The sequence below is a fragment of the Canis lupus genome, chromosome 19 (assembly GCF_048164855.1).
Source record: "Canis lupus baileyi chromosome 19, mCanLup2.hap1, whole genome shotgun sequence".
Taxonomy (NCBI): Eukaryota; Metazoa; Chordata; class Mammalia; order Carnivora; family Canidae; genus Canis; species Canis lupus.
Genome location: NC_132856.1, coordinates 20,681,089 through 20,698,121, shown reverse-complemented (window position 1 = coordinate 20,698,121; position 17,033 = coordinate 20,681,089). Strand labels below are relative to the sequence as shown.

Here is a 17,033-nt window from a genome sequence, read left to right as displayed (position 1 = left end):
TAGGGTCGTGAGTCATTCTGACTTGTCTATTTTAAATGTGAACTTGTGCCAATTTCTAATAACCTATTGAAGATGGGACAGTAACACCTCCCTGGTTAAGTTTTTTAGGAGTAATAGAGTTGAAACAAAATATTTTTAAAATGCTAATAATTGAGATGTAGCACATAATGGGCTTTCAGCCACACGGTTGTCCATTTTAAAGATTTTTATCAGAGATTGGGGTTTCATTTGGTTCAGGGGTGGGGAGAATTGAATGTACAAGTTTGGAGCTTGTGAATCAGATTCATCAGGCATGGTACATGCTACTGAACAAAGATGTTCTCACTGCTCCTTATTCAGATCTTTTTTTTTTTTAAGATTTTATTTATTCATGAGAGAGAGACAGAGAGGCAGACATACATAGGCAGAGGGAGAAGCAGGCTTCCCACAGGGAACCTGATGTGGGACTCCATCCCAGGACTCTGGGATCACACACTGAGTCAAAGGCAGATGCTCAACTACTGAGCCACCCAGGCGCCCCTAGATCTTAATTTTATTAGCATTGGTGTCCTAGTGTATTCTGTATTTGTGCTTTGTGTTCAAGAATTGTAAAGCTACATGATACTGTGTTTTTTATTTTTTGCTTATAGGATTCAGTGGTCCCAATTTAAAGGCTATTTTATTTTCAAACTGGAGAAAGTGATGGATGATTTCAGAACTTCAGCTCCTGAACCAAGAGGTCCTCCCAACCCTAATGTCGAATATATTCCCTTTGATGAAATGAAGGAAAGAATACTGAAAATTGTCACTGGATTTAATGGGTATGCACTTAATATTATTTTAAGGATTTAATTTTTAGCCAACCATTACATGTTTTTATTTAAGCTTTGATCATGGATTATCCATTAAGTTCTTTGTCTCTGGTGACATTTAGTAGTTAGTGATTTTTAGCTTACAAGTATTTAAAATAATTTAGCTTACAAGTATTAAATAAAGTACCTACTTTATTTATTTAGTTTTAACCACCTTTATGGGTATCAGTGGCATTTGGACTTTAAATGGATTTGACGGTGGAAACATTCAGGATATATGTTAGTTTTTTTCTTCCCATTTTATATGTGATATTATAAATCTTTATACTTGCCTAGAAGCTGGACATCATTGAGTTTTGAGTAACATTTTTTTTAAAAAAATGAAAAAATAACAATTTATGAACTTATTATACTTAGACTTCCCATTAAAAGAATTTTTTTTTGGAGTTCCCCCTTTACTCCTAAATAACAAATAATCATTTTTAGCCCTTTGTAAAACATTGCATTGAAAAGATACACTGCATTAAAATAAACTGCCATTTTAAAAAATGTTGCTGCGTGTCATATTCTGTGTCATTTTTAACTATTTTTCTTTTTAGGACTTTGTATTTATAGAGTTTTCTTTATTGAAAGGAAGAAGTATTTATAAAGTTGAATTGTTCGATATTTAGATTGACATTAAAATTTGGAGTGTGGGATGACGATACCAAATTGAATGACATTTATGGGTATGTTAACCATGAATTCATATTTGGGGTAGGTTTTATTTGAAAGATTTCATTTGTAAGTATTTTTAGGTAGCATAAACAGTCTTACTCTTTTTTGTTTTTCTTACTTTGGGGTGACTTTTCTTTAAGTTTGTAATGTTTTTGCTTTTAATTAGTAAAAGCTCTCTATTAAATGCTTCATGGTATTTAGTCGTGAAAAAGATCATCCATTTTCTAAAATTATTTTAGAATATTGTCAGCATTTAAATTTTCCCTCTTTGAAGTGAAATGGTCTATTCACTTGTTGTCTTGATTTCTTGAACCTTAAGGATTCTGTAAAGCAGAGTGAATTGCCTTTTCCAAATACGGCCTATAACAGTAAATGCCTGAACACAGGTTTTCAAACAAATGATGACTAGATCAAATCAATTAAAGGAAGAAAAGCATGTTTCTATATTTATATTTTATTTCTAGTAGTTCATTCTTATAATAGTACACAAAGAGGGATTTCAAGGGGTAGAAAGAATATAATATCCATTTCTAGTAGTTTTTAAAAAGATAGTTATATGTCCTCTAAATTATGACATGGAAGAATAATGAATATAAATTAACTATGTGTCTTTGCTTGTCTTTTGTCAATGTTAGACCTAAGACCTTTCTAAAATAAGCAGTAAGTTTGTTACTGTGGGTGGTTGACTGAAGTAGTGTGGCTATATATTTATGAGCAGTTCTGGAAAAAGTATATATAACCATTTGATACTTTAAAAAATCTTTTAATTATCACATCATCTCTAAGACAGGTATAATTGGTTACAACTGAAGAGAGCTCTTCATCTTTTGGCATGATAGTCTTTCTGAATATTGAATTTTTTCTCTAAGGTTACTTTAACATACATGATTGACCAGATTTTTCTTAGTCCTAAAACTTTCACATTATTTTATATGTACGTTGCATGCACACACAGATATTTCTTGTAAATTTCTACACCTGAGAGTGTACCTCTTCATGCCTTTTTAAAGGTCATATATTAGATTTTTATACTCTTAAATCTAGATCATGGATTTATAGCATGATCCTTTTTTATTTGGTATTGTTTGCTTTACAGTTAGTGTAGATGATTCAGGGAAGAGAGAATAGGTTCTAGATTTGGTTACTTTGTTCTCTTCTTTGACCTGTTATATTGGTACTTACTGAGTTTTCTCTTCAGTTGGGGAAAACAGGAGTTTTTGCATTTTTTGTGTGTCAGTATTGAGCATATTACTTCTTTTAGCTAAATGTATTTGTTTTCTTCGCTTTCATTTAACATAACTAATTGAGAATTGGAATTAAGTAGCCTTCCCTCCTCATTCGACTCCGGCCTTGTCTTGTCCTTTAGTCATGTGATTTGATTTGATGCTCTAATAAAATGTTTTAAATTGAAAGGTAGGACATAGCAGAAGCTTATATTTTTTTCTTGACATTTTTTATTTGATGCCAGGACAATGACAATTCAGATTATTGTAGGCACTATAAAAGGTGGTTAACTTTATTAAAAGTGTTGACAGTTGCTACAGATTTATTTTGGGATGGGGAATGGTGCAGATACTAGTTTACAATTACTTAGCATTATTTAAAGAGTCTAATTTGTTTTGTTTGTACTTGTCATTTTACATTGATGTTTTCAATAAATCTCAGAATTTCTGATATTTGATTTGAGATAGAAAATATGTACATAAGGGATGCCTGGGTGGCTCAGCAGTTGAATGTCTGCCTTCGGCTCAGGGCATGATCCCAGGATCCCAGGACAGAGTTCCACAACGGGCTCCCTGCAGGGAGCCTGCTTCTCCCTCTGTCTGTGTATGTCTGCCTCTCTCTGTGTCTCTTTCATGAATAAATAAATAAATATTTAAATATATATATATATATACACACACACACACATAAGAATATTTATGTGTATGTGTATTTATACAAATGTTAAAGTCTGAGTACAGATTAGAGCATATTGCTTTATGTAAAGATAATGTCACATGATTCCATTGGTATTTCTGACTTCTGTAGGACTTAAGAGTAAACAGAACTGAACCTGTTCAGCCTTTGATAACTGAGATATATAGATGTAGATTTTTTTGTGTATGTGTGTGATAACTGAGATCTATTTTAAGCTAGTTTTTACCTAAATAGTTCAGGTCAGATTTAAGTAATTGTGTTAATAACTAAGGCACGGTATAAATGTAGCCCTTCATAGGAAACAAGGACATCGTAAAAATGACATCTTTATGCATAAAACTAAAGTAACCTGGCTATTTTAGCATTTTTCCTAACAGGATGTCTGATATTATGGTTATCTCTTAGTTTTTATACTAAATGGTCTTTGTGTTCTATTTTATATTCCTTTATCTTTTTTCATGAGGAAAGTTGCTTGCATTATAAAGGAGTAAGGTAATCAGTTATCTGATTTTTATCTTAATTTCTGAATTAAATGAGCATTTTTTTCTGAATGCCTTCTTTCCAACTGAATACCTTCTATTATACATTCAGAATATTTGTATATCTTAATGATAAAATATTTTTAAATAGACTGAGATCAATTATAGTCAAACTATAATCTCAGGTTAAAATATAAGATAGGAAACTCTTTGCATGTTGGCCTTCTTGTTTAAAATTTCTCCTATTAAAAATAGCATTGAGTTGATCGTTCATGCTTAGATGTTTTTCTCTGATGTACAGTCCCTGTCCTGATATTTGAATTGTCATAGCTTTCAGGTGTCTAAGACTTAATACCTTTTTGAGAGAGCACATGAGTGAACATAGGGTCAGGAGTGCACAGGGAGAGGAGGAGAGAGAATCTCAAGCAGGCTCCACACCCAGCACAGAGCCCTATCCAGGGCCAGATTTCACAACCCTGAGATCATGACCTGAGCTGAAATCAAGAGTCAGATGCTTAACTCACTCACCCAGGTGCCCTGATATTTTTTTATTCAGTGAATGGATATTGCAGTCAAATTCAATTATACTAAAAAAAAAAAAAAAAACCAAATTCAGTTATACTCTATAACTAGTGTAAAATGTGTTCCTTACGGTCCTTGGAATTAAAAGGACTGTTTTAAAAGACAGATAAACTTTTGGTTTTCTTCCTCCATAGTTGGTCTTTGGAATGCTTTCTACAGCTCCATTAATTAATTAGTGGGTTGCATCAGGATGATGATGGGAACTAAGATTTAATGAACACCTTATAAAATCTTCCAGGCACTATTAAGTGGTTTATATACATTATATGTATTTAGTCTTCCTCATAATCAGTGTGAAAAGTACACTTTCAGAATCTGTTTTCTAGATATGGACATGAAGCTGTAAGAGGGATAAATTCAGCGTGGACATGGTCTCCCAGTGGGCTAGCAAGTATGCCTTTTTAAACCACACTACCTTATAATTGGTACATCAAAAGTAGACTGGTCATTAGTGTTCTATAGTATTTGAGTAATACCATTTGAAAGGACCTGTCATTTTTGGGTCCTTGATTTAATGTAGGTTTTTTTTTTTCCCTCTAGGTTTTACTGGATTTTGTAGACACACCGTTTTTTAAAGTTGAAAATGCCAGTTACGTTCTTTTTAAAAGTGCCCCTCCGTCTCCCAGTTCCTTATGTAATCTTAGTTTTTATCTTAGATGGTAGGCAAATAAGATAATGTATTGCACATTAAACTGTGAATGTATTTTATTTGAAATAACCCCACATATTTTTCTACTGAGTCATTTATTTTTATAGTATATCATTCCACTGAAATCCTTAACTCATTCCCCCAAATTTAGGGATTCTGATTCAGATTTTTCATTGTGTGCATTATTGCTTTTTTTCTTCTTAGCACATAGGGTCTTGATTTAGTGATTTTCATTGAAAAAGGTTTAATATTTTTAGGAGTTAGAGTAAACTGTTTTGTATGCTATATCTAAAGAGTAACAGAGTAACAGCAAACCTTTGGTACAGTTTTTGTACCAACCATTCATTTTCAGTTTATTGGTTTATTCTTATGCTTCTTTTAAATATTTAACTTAAATGTTTCAGGTTCTTGCTTGCTTCCCTGGCATACAGGTTATTCTGTCTTGATAGTATGTACAGAATTTTATTAACATTTGTAATTATTTATCTGCTCTCCTACCAAGTAAATATTTCTAGCTTATTGTAGGCTTTCATATTTACTTAAAAAGTTAAAAAGTGCAACTGTGTAAAGAGATCTTCACTGCAATTGTCAAGATTATAATAATGTTTTCAAAGGATACTTTTATTTACAAGTAATATTTGTACGTTAGCCTCAGGCAGAAGGGTGGGTATTATATGACATTTTAGTGCCATCTATTGGACACTTTGTAAAATACCTTCAAAAATTCCTTAAAGTATCAAGAAGTAAACTCATTATAGGCTCTTATTGCTAAGAATGCTATGCAAACATAATACACTTCTCCCCTAAAAGCAGTATCATTCACCAACACATGCATTGTTAATAATTGGCTACACTTCTGCTTACCTTCCTGAAAAGAAAATTAGCCAAAACATTTAGTGTAAATATTGTTAAGTTTAAAGATAATTAGGTTTTAAAGCCATTTTTAAAAGAAAATACTGATTTTTGGTGTTTGAAAGAAGTTTAGTTGGAGGAAAAGACAAAGCTAGGTAGTATCTGTTTAAGTATTTGTCAGTTAAGTATTGTTTGAATACTCTTAACACTTGGTGCTATTTTGCTTATTTTTGAATAATGTATACACTTTTAATTATAGTAGCATTGTGAGTTCATTAATGAGGGAATAGCATAGGTAGAATTTGTGTATTTAAGGTTTGGAAAGTAATGAACTTGAAGAAGAGGCTGAGGTGCAGGTATACCATTAATACTCAGAAATTCATGGTGGTAGTGCATTTCAGGTGTGTGTGTGTGTGTGTGTGTGTGTACACACATGACTTAATATGCTGAACCTAATATAAAGGAGGAGATCATGTCCTTAAGCTTTCAATCAAATCTGAGGAAAGACAGTTTGTAAACTCGTATTTTTTTATTATGTATTTAGCTTGGGAAATGTTTTTCTAATTTTTTAAATACAGTTAACAAGTTTTCTGTATTAGTTATAGGTTTTCAATTATGTGGTATCTTTATAGGAATGAATAAAACAGACCAGTAAGCTGTTTCATTATTAGTAAGTAACATTGTCGGTGTGACTTTCTAGTTTAAAGATTCGTACTTTTGACTATATACTCCACTCTGACTATATTTTCAAAAGGAAGAAACCCAAAGGAATTTCCTCTAGCAGTCATGGTGAACATGAGAGTTCTGTAATTTCTAGCTGCTTCTGAGTATTTGTGACATCAGGCACCCACTCTTTTAGTTAGCACTCAGTCTTTTGTTGATAGAATGATAGCTTTCTGATTTTTAAGGTTTTGGTGCTACTTGAGAAAAGATTATTGGCCTGTCATAAGTAAAATGTTTGCTTTCGTGTGAATAACATACTTTATACCCTTTCAAAATCAGTTATAAACTTTATACTGACTTTTTTGTAAGAAAAGAATAGTATTGATGCTGAAAATATGAGAACTAACTAGTTTTGTCCCATTAAAAGATAAAAAATATTTTAAGTATGTTTAGAATAATAGAGGAGTGGACAAGGAATTTGAAGTTAGAGACGCTGGGTTTGAGTCTTGGCACTGTTACGCACTAGCCACTTCCCTTGTGGGGGAGAGTATTGTGTCAAAAGGCCTGTTATACACAGTAAAGAACTTTGTGAATATTAACTCTTACTTTGAGGTTTTGTAATTCACTTTATAAGGAGAATAAATAGATTTGAATGGCAAATACTGAGGTTTGAAGTTTATGTTTGTACTTTTTAGCTGTGTTTGACCTATTTAATGCATTCATGTTTGCTGTTCAGATTGTAATTCTGAGGAATGCTAATAGTATGTGAGATAATTTTTTTTAATATTTATGAATGATTTTAGTTCCAACTCTCAGTTTTGTATTTGGTATGATCAAGTGAAAATTTGACTATGGTAAGGCACTTATCAAAATACTGTGTTTGCGTGTATTTTACTTCTGATGAAATAGAGTGTATGTAAAACTAACTATGGAGTAGAATCCTATTTATAATACTTTTTCATTGGAATCATTTGCCTTTTCCATCTGATAACATTTGTAGTTTTATTTGGAGACACTGTAAAGAAATCTTTATGTGCAAAGGAATGCTTGAGGAAAAGCTCCTGTATTTAATAAACTGTAACTTGATTATTATTTGTGTTCTCTTGTAAACTTAAAATTATCATACGCAGAATGTTAAAATATATTTATTTCTCCATTAGTTTTGAAACTTGAAAAATTTTGTGTGCCTTTTTTTTAATAGCTTTTTAAGGCAAAGGATTTTCTTGTTAAAAAGATAGATAGATGTGCTTATTGTCTTGCCTGTTTTTTAAGTCACTCATCTATTCATCTCCCTATTACAGCATTTTCTTTTTCTCGCTTAATACATGGGTGACTAGATAAATCTTTAAATAGTAAGAGTAATAATGTTCCTAATTCTCTTGATAATTAATGACCTCAAACTTTAAAATTATATTCTTTTGCAGTATCCCTTTTACCATTCAGCGACTATGTGAATTGCTAACAGATCCAAGGAGAAACTATACAGGAACAGACAAATTTCTCAGAGGAGTAGAGAAGGTATTTATTTTATCACTGGGATTATATTAAACTTCAGTTCTATTTCAGAAGGGAGTGCTGACTAAGCTGTTTCAGGCTCCTGTTCTTCAAATAGGTTCTCTGAAACCTACCTGAAAGTTTTCCCAAATTGTTTTCCTAATTTGGGAAAAACTAAGTTTTGGAGCGAGATTTAGTAAGAGGGACCCAGAGGGAGGACTTGTGATCAGTTAAGTTTGAGGAAAGCAGCTTATTATTGTCTCCTCAAAATTCCTAGTATACATTAACATTAAAGGCTCTGCGAAGTTCATAATTGATATTTTAACTTCAGTTGTGTTTTGCATGCTTGTTTACCCATTGAATTCATTTCTTTCTGGATTTCGGAGTTGCACAACTTTGGGAAATCTGATGCAAAAATTTACCTTAGATATTGAGAAAGATGTAGATCAGACTTAAGAATAAAGCAAGCATTGTTTTTATGTAGGATAGGGGATATTTGTAGTTGTAAGAGAAGGACATTTTGAAGCAAAGAAACAGTGTGATGAACGAAGATATTAAGGTGTTTGAGGAAATGAAAAGTAGGAAATTTACATGTCTGGAGTAAAGAACCAATGAAGGAGCCCTGTGGGAACCAAGATTAGACCAAGATTAGATTAGTGGGTGGCTAATTCCCTCTTTGATTGATCCTAAAACATAGGCCAGTGTTCATTTTATGGTTCTAATTCAAACTCAGTGTATTTTTGTCTTGAAGCAAGAATCCAAAACCATTACTTAATGTTTACAATAGATACTAGGGCCTTACTAGATTAGTTTGGTTGAGCTACCATGCCCTTGATTTAATAAGATTCCTGAAGGGCCAGAAACTGAGATGATTAGTCATCAGTACTTATTTCCGCTTATTGGACTCTTAATAATTAGAGTGAAGAATAATTAGAATTCAATAATTTGAATGAAGGGGTAAAGTAGTTGTACCAAGAGTGACCCTCTCACCAAATCAGGGTTTCAATGTTTCATAGTTAGGTGACCATGGATCAGCTACATAACCTAAGTCGTGGTTTAACGTATGGATAATAATCAGGCTGTGGAAGGGATCAAATGTAAAACATTTAACTCTGACTCATACTACATTTTTAATGAATATTGACTGTTAATAAAGTTGGTACTCTTTGGAAGATTATATTATTAAAAAGGTCTGAGCCTCCTTTTTGGGGTGTATGATGCTACTACACATCAAGTTTTTGATTGGGTACTGCTTTTTAAGGAAATTCATTATACTTGGCCTAAATACTTTATTCTCTAAATACCTCAGCGTGATTTTGATTTCAAATAAGAGTGTGGTTCCACAGAATTACATCTGATATATAATGTCAGGGCTTCAAAGTAGCTAGAGTTGAGTTAAAATAATACTAGCAAAAGGAGCAAATGGTTTAGTAGGTTATTAGATATAGTCTGTTACTGTTTTAGTTTCTGTTTGATTTTAAAAGTTCGTGTTTTTAACCATTTAATTTCTTGTATTAGTGAAAATTGGAGTAGATAGGAGCTTCATCTGCCAGGATTCTGAGCGCTTAAAAACAAATGATTAAACTTTGTCATAGTGCTTCTCATATTAAAGCATCAATTTTTGTTATTGCAGAATGTGATGGTTGTTAGCTGTGTTTATCCTTCTTCAGAGTAAGTATAGAGATTTTTGCATTTCTGTATATACTAATTAATATATCATTTCTAATATGTCTTTAAAATTAGGTTACATTTATTTTATATGGAAGGAAGCAGGATGACATCTATAAATACTTGTAAACCTACTCCCCAGTCCCTCAAGTAGAATATTACCAATGATATGACCTTTATGTCTTTCTAGTGAAGAGATTTGGATTAAAGTGATTTGTTGGTTTACTATAATCTTAACATTTGTGGATTTATATACTGTCTTGGTACTCAGGGCCCTAAGATCCCATCCTAAATACCTTACCATGGCATCTCTAGGTCTTAAGTCCTAGGTCTGGAATGGCTACTTGATGACTTTCCTCTTTGTGATGGAAAAGTATTTCCAGTTGTCAAGATTTATATAGCAAATTAATGTATTGATTTAAGACACAGTCCTTGGCACTGTTGATGTTTTCTTTTGAGTGGTTACCATGGGAATTACCGCAGGTTTAACAATGTCCTTGGCTTCTACCTACTGGATACCAGTAGTGTACCCCTCTTTCCCTAAAAAATGTCTTCTCATATTGCCAAAATCCTGTGGGACTGTGGGCTAGGTGAAGGGGAGGTGAAAGGAGAAAGTTGTCAACTGTTGAGAAACACTGGGTTTATAAAATTTCTGTGATTTCATAGACAATAACTGAGTTTGTTTTTAGAACTCTCACAAGAATATACCTGGGTTAAATGAGATTAAGGTAATCCCATAATTCTGTGTCACAGAATTCTGTTTGGTTCTGTGACCGTGAGATCATACAAAAGATCTTTTAGGCCTATGGTTCTTTTGGTTAAAAAAAAAAAAAAAAAAAAAACTAAACAAACTATAATGGTGTTTTCTTCTTTTCTCATAGGAAAAACAATTCCAATAGTTTAAATCGAATGAATGGTGTTATGTTTCCTGGAAATTCACCAAGTTACACTGAACGGTGAGATTACTGATTTTAATATCCAGAGAGTTTGCATTTTCCTAATTTTGAGAAGCAGGTTCAGTATACTTTCTTAAATAAAGTTGGGCATTTTATGGAAGATATAATATATACTAAACAATTTTACAGCCCATAAACCTGAAAGTCCAATTTAGAGTAAATACTTCCGTGATGTGTTCACATAAGCAAACCTTGGGAGGGTGACTTCTTAACCAAAATAGGAAAATGATGTTCATTTATCTTAACCCTAGGTCTAATATAAATGGACCTGGAACACCCAGGCCACTTAATCGACCAAAGGTTTCTTTGTCAGTCCCCATGACAACAAATGGCTTGCCTGAGAGCACAGACAGCAAAGAGTCAAACTTACAGCAAAATGAGGACAAAAGTCACAGGTTTGTATGTGATTTATATTTAAAAACAAAAAATGTTTTCAAAATAGGTTGACATTTATCGATTGTTTTCAGTACTCATTATTCAATACATAGTATTGTTTTAAGGAAACTCAGCAAGGTTTTAGTGTGTGGTATTAGGAGCTGTCTGTCTTTTGGACCTTTTCGGCATATTAGCATATGAACATGTTCATGGAAATGTCTTAAAACTGCTAATGTGGGAGGGATCCTATTATAAACAGGATCTTAAGAAAATAAAGTGGTTATAAGTTATGATGATTTTTGGTTTTGAAAGGAACCTGAAAAGAGAAAAGATTTATACATGAGTTGAAAATTTTTTGAGTTTTTTCTCATTGTAAATCATTAAAGGAAACTTTATTTATATCCCATCTCAAATTTTCTGCATCACATTAAGGAGAGCAGTGAGCGGTTTTAATGAGTATGTCCATCTGGAACACTTGGAGTTCTCTTACAGGAAGACATTTAACTGGAGAATTGAACAGAAATGTCCTATAATTTGTTGACTAGCTTTAGTGGGAAATATTCATGAGAAGTTTAGGTCCCCTTGAAATTATTCTCTTAAATTGAACTCTAATTAAAAAAAAATAAATTAAAAAATATATGTAACAACGTAAAAAAAAAAAGAAATTATTCTCTTGTGTTTTTCTCTGCCCAGATGTTATAATTTAACTTTGACACTGAAATAAAAATTTTAAAAATTATTAGACCTTAAAAATGAGAATGTGGAAGATGAAGAAAACAATATTATTAATGACACTTTAAAAAAACATTTACAGTGACTCTGCGACATCTGAATCCGAAGGTTCCTCAGTGAGCCCTATAAAAAATAAACATCCAGATGAAGATGCTGTGGAGGCCGAGGGGCATGAGGTAAAAAGACTCAGGTTTGACAAAGAAAGTGAAGTCAGAGAGACAGCCAGTCAAACATCTTCCAGTGAAATTGCTTCAGTTATGGTAGAAGAAACAGAAGCATCATCATCATCTCAGGATAAAGACAAGGAAAGTAGTTGTACCAGACAGCACTGTACAGAAGAGGATGAAGAAGAGGAAGAAGAGGAAGAAGAAGGTATTTAGAGACCATCTGTAAAAGGGTGGAGTAAGGAGATCCTCAAATTCTTGTACTTCATTTTGCGTGAAAGAATTTAACATAATGGAACTCCTTTTAATGCTGATGTTGGGCTTTTCTCCCACCTGTATGTAGTTGCTGCTGAGTTTCAGGGGATATGATTTGAACTGTAGAATATCAGAATTCATGAAACTTAACTGTGGAGGTATTTTGAAAATAAAATTTAACTACAACAACATTTGCTTATTTTTAGAGTCTTTTATGACATCAAGAGAAATGATCCCAGAAAGAAAAAATCAAGAAAAAGAATCTGATGATGCCTTAACTGTGAATGAAGAGACTTCTGAGGAAAATAATCAAATGGAGGAATCTGATCTGACTCAAGCTGAGAAAGATTTACATTCTGAAGGTAGTGAAAATACAGGCCCTGTAAGTAGTGGTTCTGATTGCCATGAGACAGAAGAATTAGGATCCAACTCCAGTAAAACTGGAGAGATTCTCTCAGAGTCATCCATGGAAAATGACGACGAAGCCACAGAAGTCACAGATGAACCAATGGAACAAGACTAACTATTTAGAAACACGTAGATGCAGTATTTTACATACAGTTCTGGTTTTACACTGTATAAAACTTTTATGTAATAAAGTGGACCTTTAGTTTTACAAGAGAAGCAGGTTGTAAAATAAAGTACTTTATGGGATAAATCCTGAAAGAGTTGTACATGTAAGAACTGTGAATATCAGCTCCTCTGGGTCCTGCGTACCGCTGACTTTTTTTCGGTCTGGTCAAATCAGTGGTTTGTGTATAGATTTTTTTTTTTTTTTTTTAAGAATTAAAGTTTTTAAACTGGAAGGTAATAATTATAATTTTGAAAACCTTTTGGAGATTATCACATTTAGTTTATACATATGCAAGAAATCTTTTGTCTGTCTCTTTCTGACAACTCTAGCAGTTTTCATATTTTGGTCATAGTTTCAACATTTTAACATGTGAATTATAGGGTTTCATGCTGGTTTCCAGATTTTATTGTTTGACTATGTACAATGGAACTTTAAGTCATATATACATACATATATATATATTATTCTAAGGGGGGAAATGTTATATTTTTCTGTTTCTATAAGAGATGAATACAGTGGATACTTTTTCTATTGGTAATGATTGAGTTCACCTCTTTCAGAAGACAGTTTCAGTTTCTCTTCTGAGTAATTCAAATAAAATCTGGCCCTTGTGAAACCCTGGAAATAAGTCTGTTGAAATACCAGGTTAAACACATTCCAAGAGATCTGTTCAAACTAAAATTCTTTTGTATACTTCTGAGGTGCCTGAGAAAAAGACTTCATTATTTATGAGAAAATATGCTTTATCTTGGAAACTGTGTTCAAACATTAGCTTACTATTTTGTAGAATGAATGCTGACATGAGACCATCTCAGAAGAACCCGGCAGGTTCCTTGACCTTTTGCTTGCTTTTCTGAACATTGTGAATATTACACATTTCTTTCTAAATTATTCTAGAGTATGCAAATGTCAATGGTATGAAACCCCACTGTACTGGAAGAATTAATATATTACTATAGTAATGTACTGGAGCTAAATGACTGAAGCTTTAGGGGTGCATAGAAACCACCGTAATTTGTATGACATTTTGAAGTGAATTAAATATTTTTGAACATGCTTCTTCGACAGCCAGTGTTATATTTTTCAGATTAACACAAAGCACAATGATTACTCTAAACTCAATATTTTCAAATTCACATATTTAAAGTCATGCAAGCTGCAACTTCCCTGTCAAAATTACTGGCTGCCAAATTTATACCTGTTTCTTCAGCTGTACCTTTTGATATTTAGAATTTTTAAATTTCTGTAAAGTAGATTTTGTAGACTGTAATGTGTTCACTGCCTTTGTGAAGCGGTATATAATTGTATAATTTCTGTGTGTAAACTGAATGCTTGGGCTTTCAATACAGTATTCATATAAAGCAATAAATATTAATGTTATGAAATATTCGAGTACATTTTTATCAAAATACAAAAGAATCCCTTTTTTAGTTTCAGATACCTGAAGTACGCAGATGAACTTATAAAACTGATGCAAACAATTTCTGACACTGTATCATAATCTTTGGGGTGATGTGGGTGGTGACCACAGCTTTTGCATTTTGACTACTTAAATTGCTATGACTAAAATTACCAAAATAATTTGGCTCCGTTTATGTTTATAGGGTAATATACTACTGACTGACTTGACTGTCAGGTTCACAGCAGCTAAATGAAATATTTAAGAATATGTCTAGTAGTTGAAGTAAAAACTGAATATTGATTTATTGTACCCAGGAGGGGAGAAAAATCACACATTGTAAATTAAAAAAAATTTTTTTGCAAAAATGTTAAAATGAAGCAAATTTTAAATGTGACATTCATTTGTAGTGACCTATTGACCTGTTATTTTGTTGAGGGATATTTTGCCAATGAGAACAGATTTTAAACATTTTAAGTTTAGAAATTTTGAAATTTTCTTTAGAATATTTATGAAATTATTGTCAATAAACATATTCTTTAAGATCCTGTGACCTTTTGATATTTTTTTGTTTTGATTGTGCCATGGACCATTTGTAAACAAATCAATTTACTTCTGTTGGTTATAAGTTGAAGATTTAGCGTCATGACTTTGAGGTCTGTGGTTTTATTTGTAAACTTGCAATTGCTATTTTTGCAAGGGCAAATGTATTTCTTTATTAAATAAAGTACAAATAATGGTGAATGTACCAAAATGCCATCACTTAACTCTATGAGAGATCTGCATTTTAATCTATAGTTTAATAGTTTTAATATTTATTAGATATTCATATGTTGATCATAGATCGAACTTGTTGCTGTTTATACAGATAATTGTAGAATGCTCATGGATATCTCCTTTAGGATAGGTGAGATACTTCTGTAGTTAAACTGGGAAACCTTGTTCAGCTGGTTTAAGATACTGATGCCCATTTGGAAGTAGATTTCCGCAAGTATGCATAGGTGCACTTACACAGACTTTGCTTGATGGAAACGTCAGTTCTAATAGTAACTGATACGGATGTGGATTTTTTAAAGGCTAATTTTAGGCACATTTTCTTAACATATCAGCAAAGTCCTATTAAAAGATCTAAATGAAGAAGCAAGACCTCAGTGATTTAATTTTTTTTTTTTTTTTTTTGGCCTTGAGCAGTTTGTTTACCTGTTAGAATTTAGACTCTGAACCCAACATGTAAAAAGAGGAAATGCTGATGAGGATACAGAATATATGTAATATGTTTTTAGCACTTTTCCCTTTTTAAAAAAAGAAAACCTTATCCTAGTACATTTAAAAATCTATTCAGTTCTGAAAATGTAGCAGAACAGAAATGAGTAGTGGAAAATGTCCTATTTTAAATGTTGATTAGGTAAATTTAACCTAGTTAGGGTTTATTGTAACTTCGCCTTTCAGCAGTGTGGACAGAGGAGTGGAATTCCCCATCAGGAGCCATAACCCTTTGGCTTGGAAAGGCATCCCAGAATTCCTGTGCCAGAAGGTGCAGCCTGAAGCATGGAGGTTCAGAGTACTTTGTTTTGCCGGTGTAGATAGGCATGTATTTATGCATTTTTGCATTTGTAAAATCAGTAATTTTTCAAATAATGTAAATGTAATATACTAGTTTACTTATAAAGGTACTGGGCAGAACCTGTAGCTGCTACAATGTTTGATTATGAGAAATGTAACGTGATAAGGATGAAAATGCAACTTGTAGAACCAAAGGAAATAAAAATTTTGGCTAGTGTTTCAAATTGTCTTCTGAACAGGAGTTTCTTAATGACATGGGTTTTGATCAAATGAAGCTCAGTTCTCTCGAGATTTGTGCTAATCATACAATGGATGAATGCAAAAACACCTTGTGATTTTATGTGGAATTCTTATATTAGGTTTATTGGATTATTGGCCTAATAAGAATGCTAGTATGTATTGGTTAGGATACATCTAATATTTCACATTTACAAAATAATCAGTACACTTTCTTCAGAATTTTATTTCAATTTGGAGCCTAGATTACTTTGCCAAATGTATTATTTTCATAATGCAATAAAATATAAATTAGAAGAATATCTTTATGTGTGGAATTACTTTATTTACCATAATAGTTCACACCTCTTCTCTCCCAGCTCCTCTTCCCCAGTCACTTCAGATGGTTTAGGATCCATAAGCATTTCCTGGTCTATAAGGGAAAAAGCAGAATGCTTTATTTTATTGCAGCTGTTTAAGTGATGATGGTATTTCCACAGGGAGGGTACAGCTGGTTTGAATGGACAACTCAAACCTGGTATCTGACAAAATCCTGATTTACCTTGTAAAAAATTCTCTTGGCATAATTTGGCACTAATTTGCATGCACAGATCTACAACATTTGTATTAGGCTCATTTTAGAAATGTTTCCTTTAGACGACTACATCATTAGAAGTACAGAATTGCCCTAAAATGGAGAGAATGGATTGTTTTCTCAGAATACTGGATCCTTGTTTCTTTATGTATTTTGCACAGTAGGTGACACTTGAGGCTTTGATTCAGAAGATAGTACTAATTAGCATGCGTTTGAATTTAAATATTCTTGAGTTGCAGTTTCTTCATATTTGATCTGTAATTTATCCCCAGTCAACTTTATTATTCAGTAAATGGGATTGGTAGTGCAGTTCTGGGATAATGATACGAAGTCTGATTATTGCACTAAATAGGAAGAAGATGCACCAACTTTGGCCACTTGCCTGTCTA

At 32.6% G+C, this 17,033-nt stretch overlaps 1 protein-coding gene across 4 annotated transcripts in view; it reads left to right on the top strand.

Annotated features, from left to right (window-relative positions):
• The window catches only part of PPP4R2 (protein phosphatase 4 regulatory subunit 2), a 52,140-nt gene extending 35,768 nt beyond the window's left edge, over positions 1–16,372 (top strand). For 3 of the 4 annotated variants that reach the window (XM_072785372.1, XM_072785371.1, XM_072785373.1), the window contains 7 exons: positions 630–800; positions 8,078–8,171; positions 9,781–9,818; positions 10,697–10,771; positions 11,023–11,166; positions 11,961–12,250; positions 12,504–16,372. In XM_072785372.1, the coding sequence (XP_072641473.1) occupies positions 630–800; positions 8,078–8,171; positions 9,781–9,818; positions 10,697–10,771; positions 11,023–11,166; positions 11,961–12,250; positions 12,504–12,820 (1,129 nt within the window). In that variant the 3' untranslated portion in view covers positions 12,821–16,372. Of the gene's footprint in view, positions 1–629; positions 801–1,497; positions 1,520–8,077; positions 8,172–9,780; positions 9,819–10,696; positions 10,772–11,022; positions 11,167–11,960; positions 12,251–12,503 lie in introns of those variants that run through there. The other variant, XM_072785374.1, reaches the window with a different exon arrangement.
• The last annotated feature ends 661 nt before the right edge of the window (positions 16,373–17,033 follow it).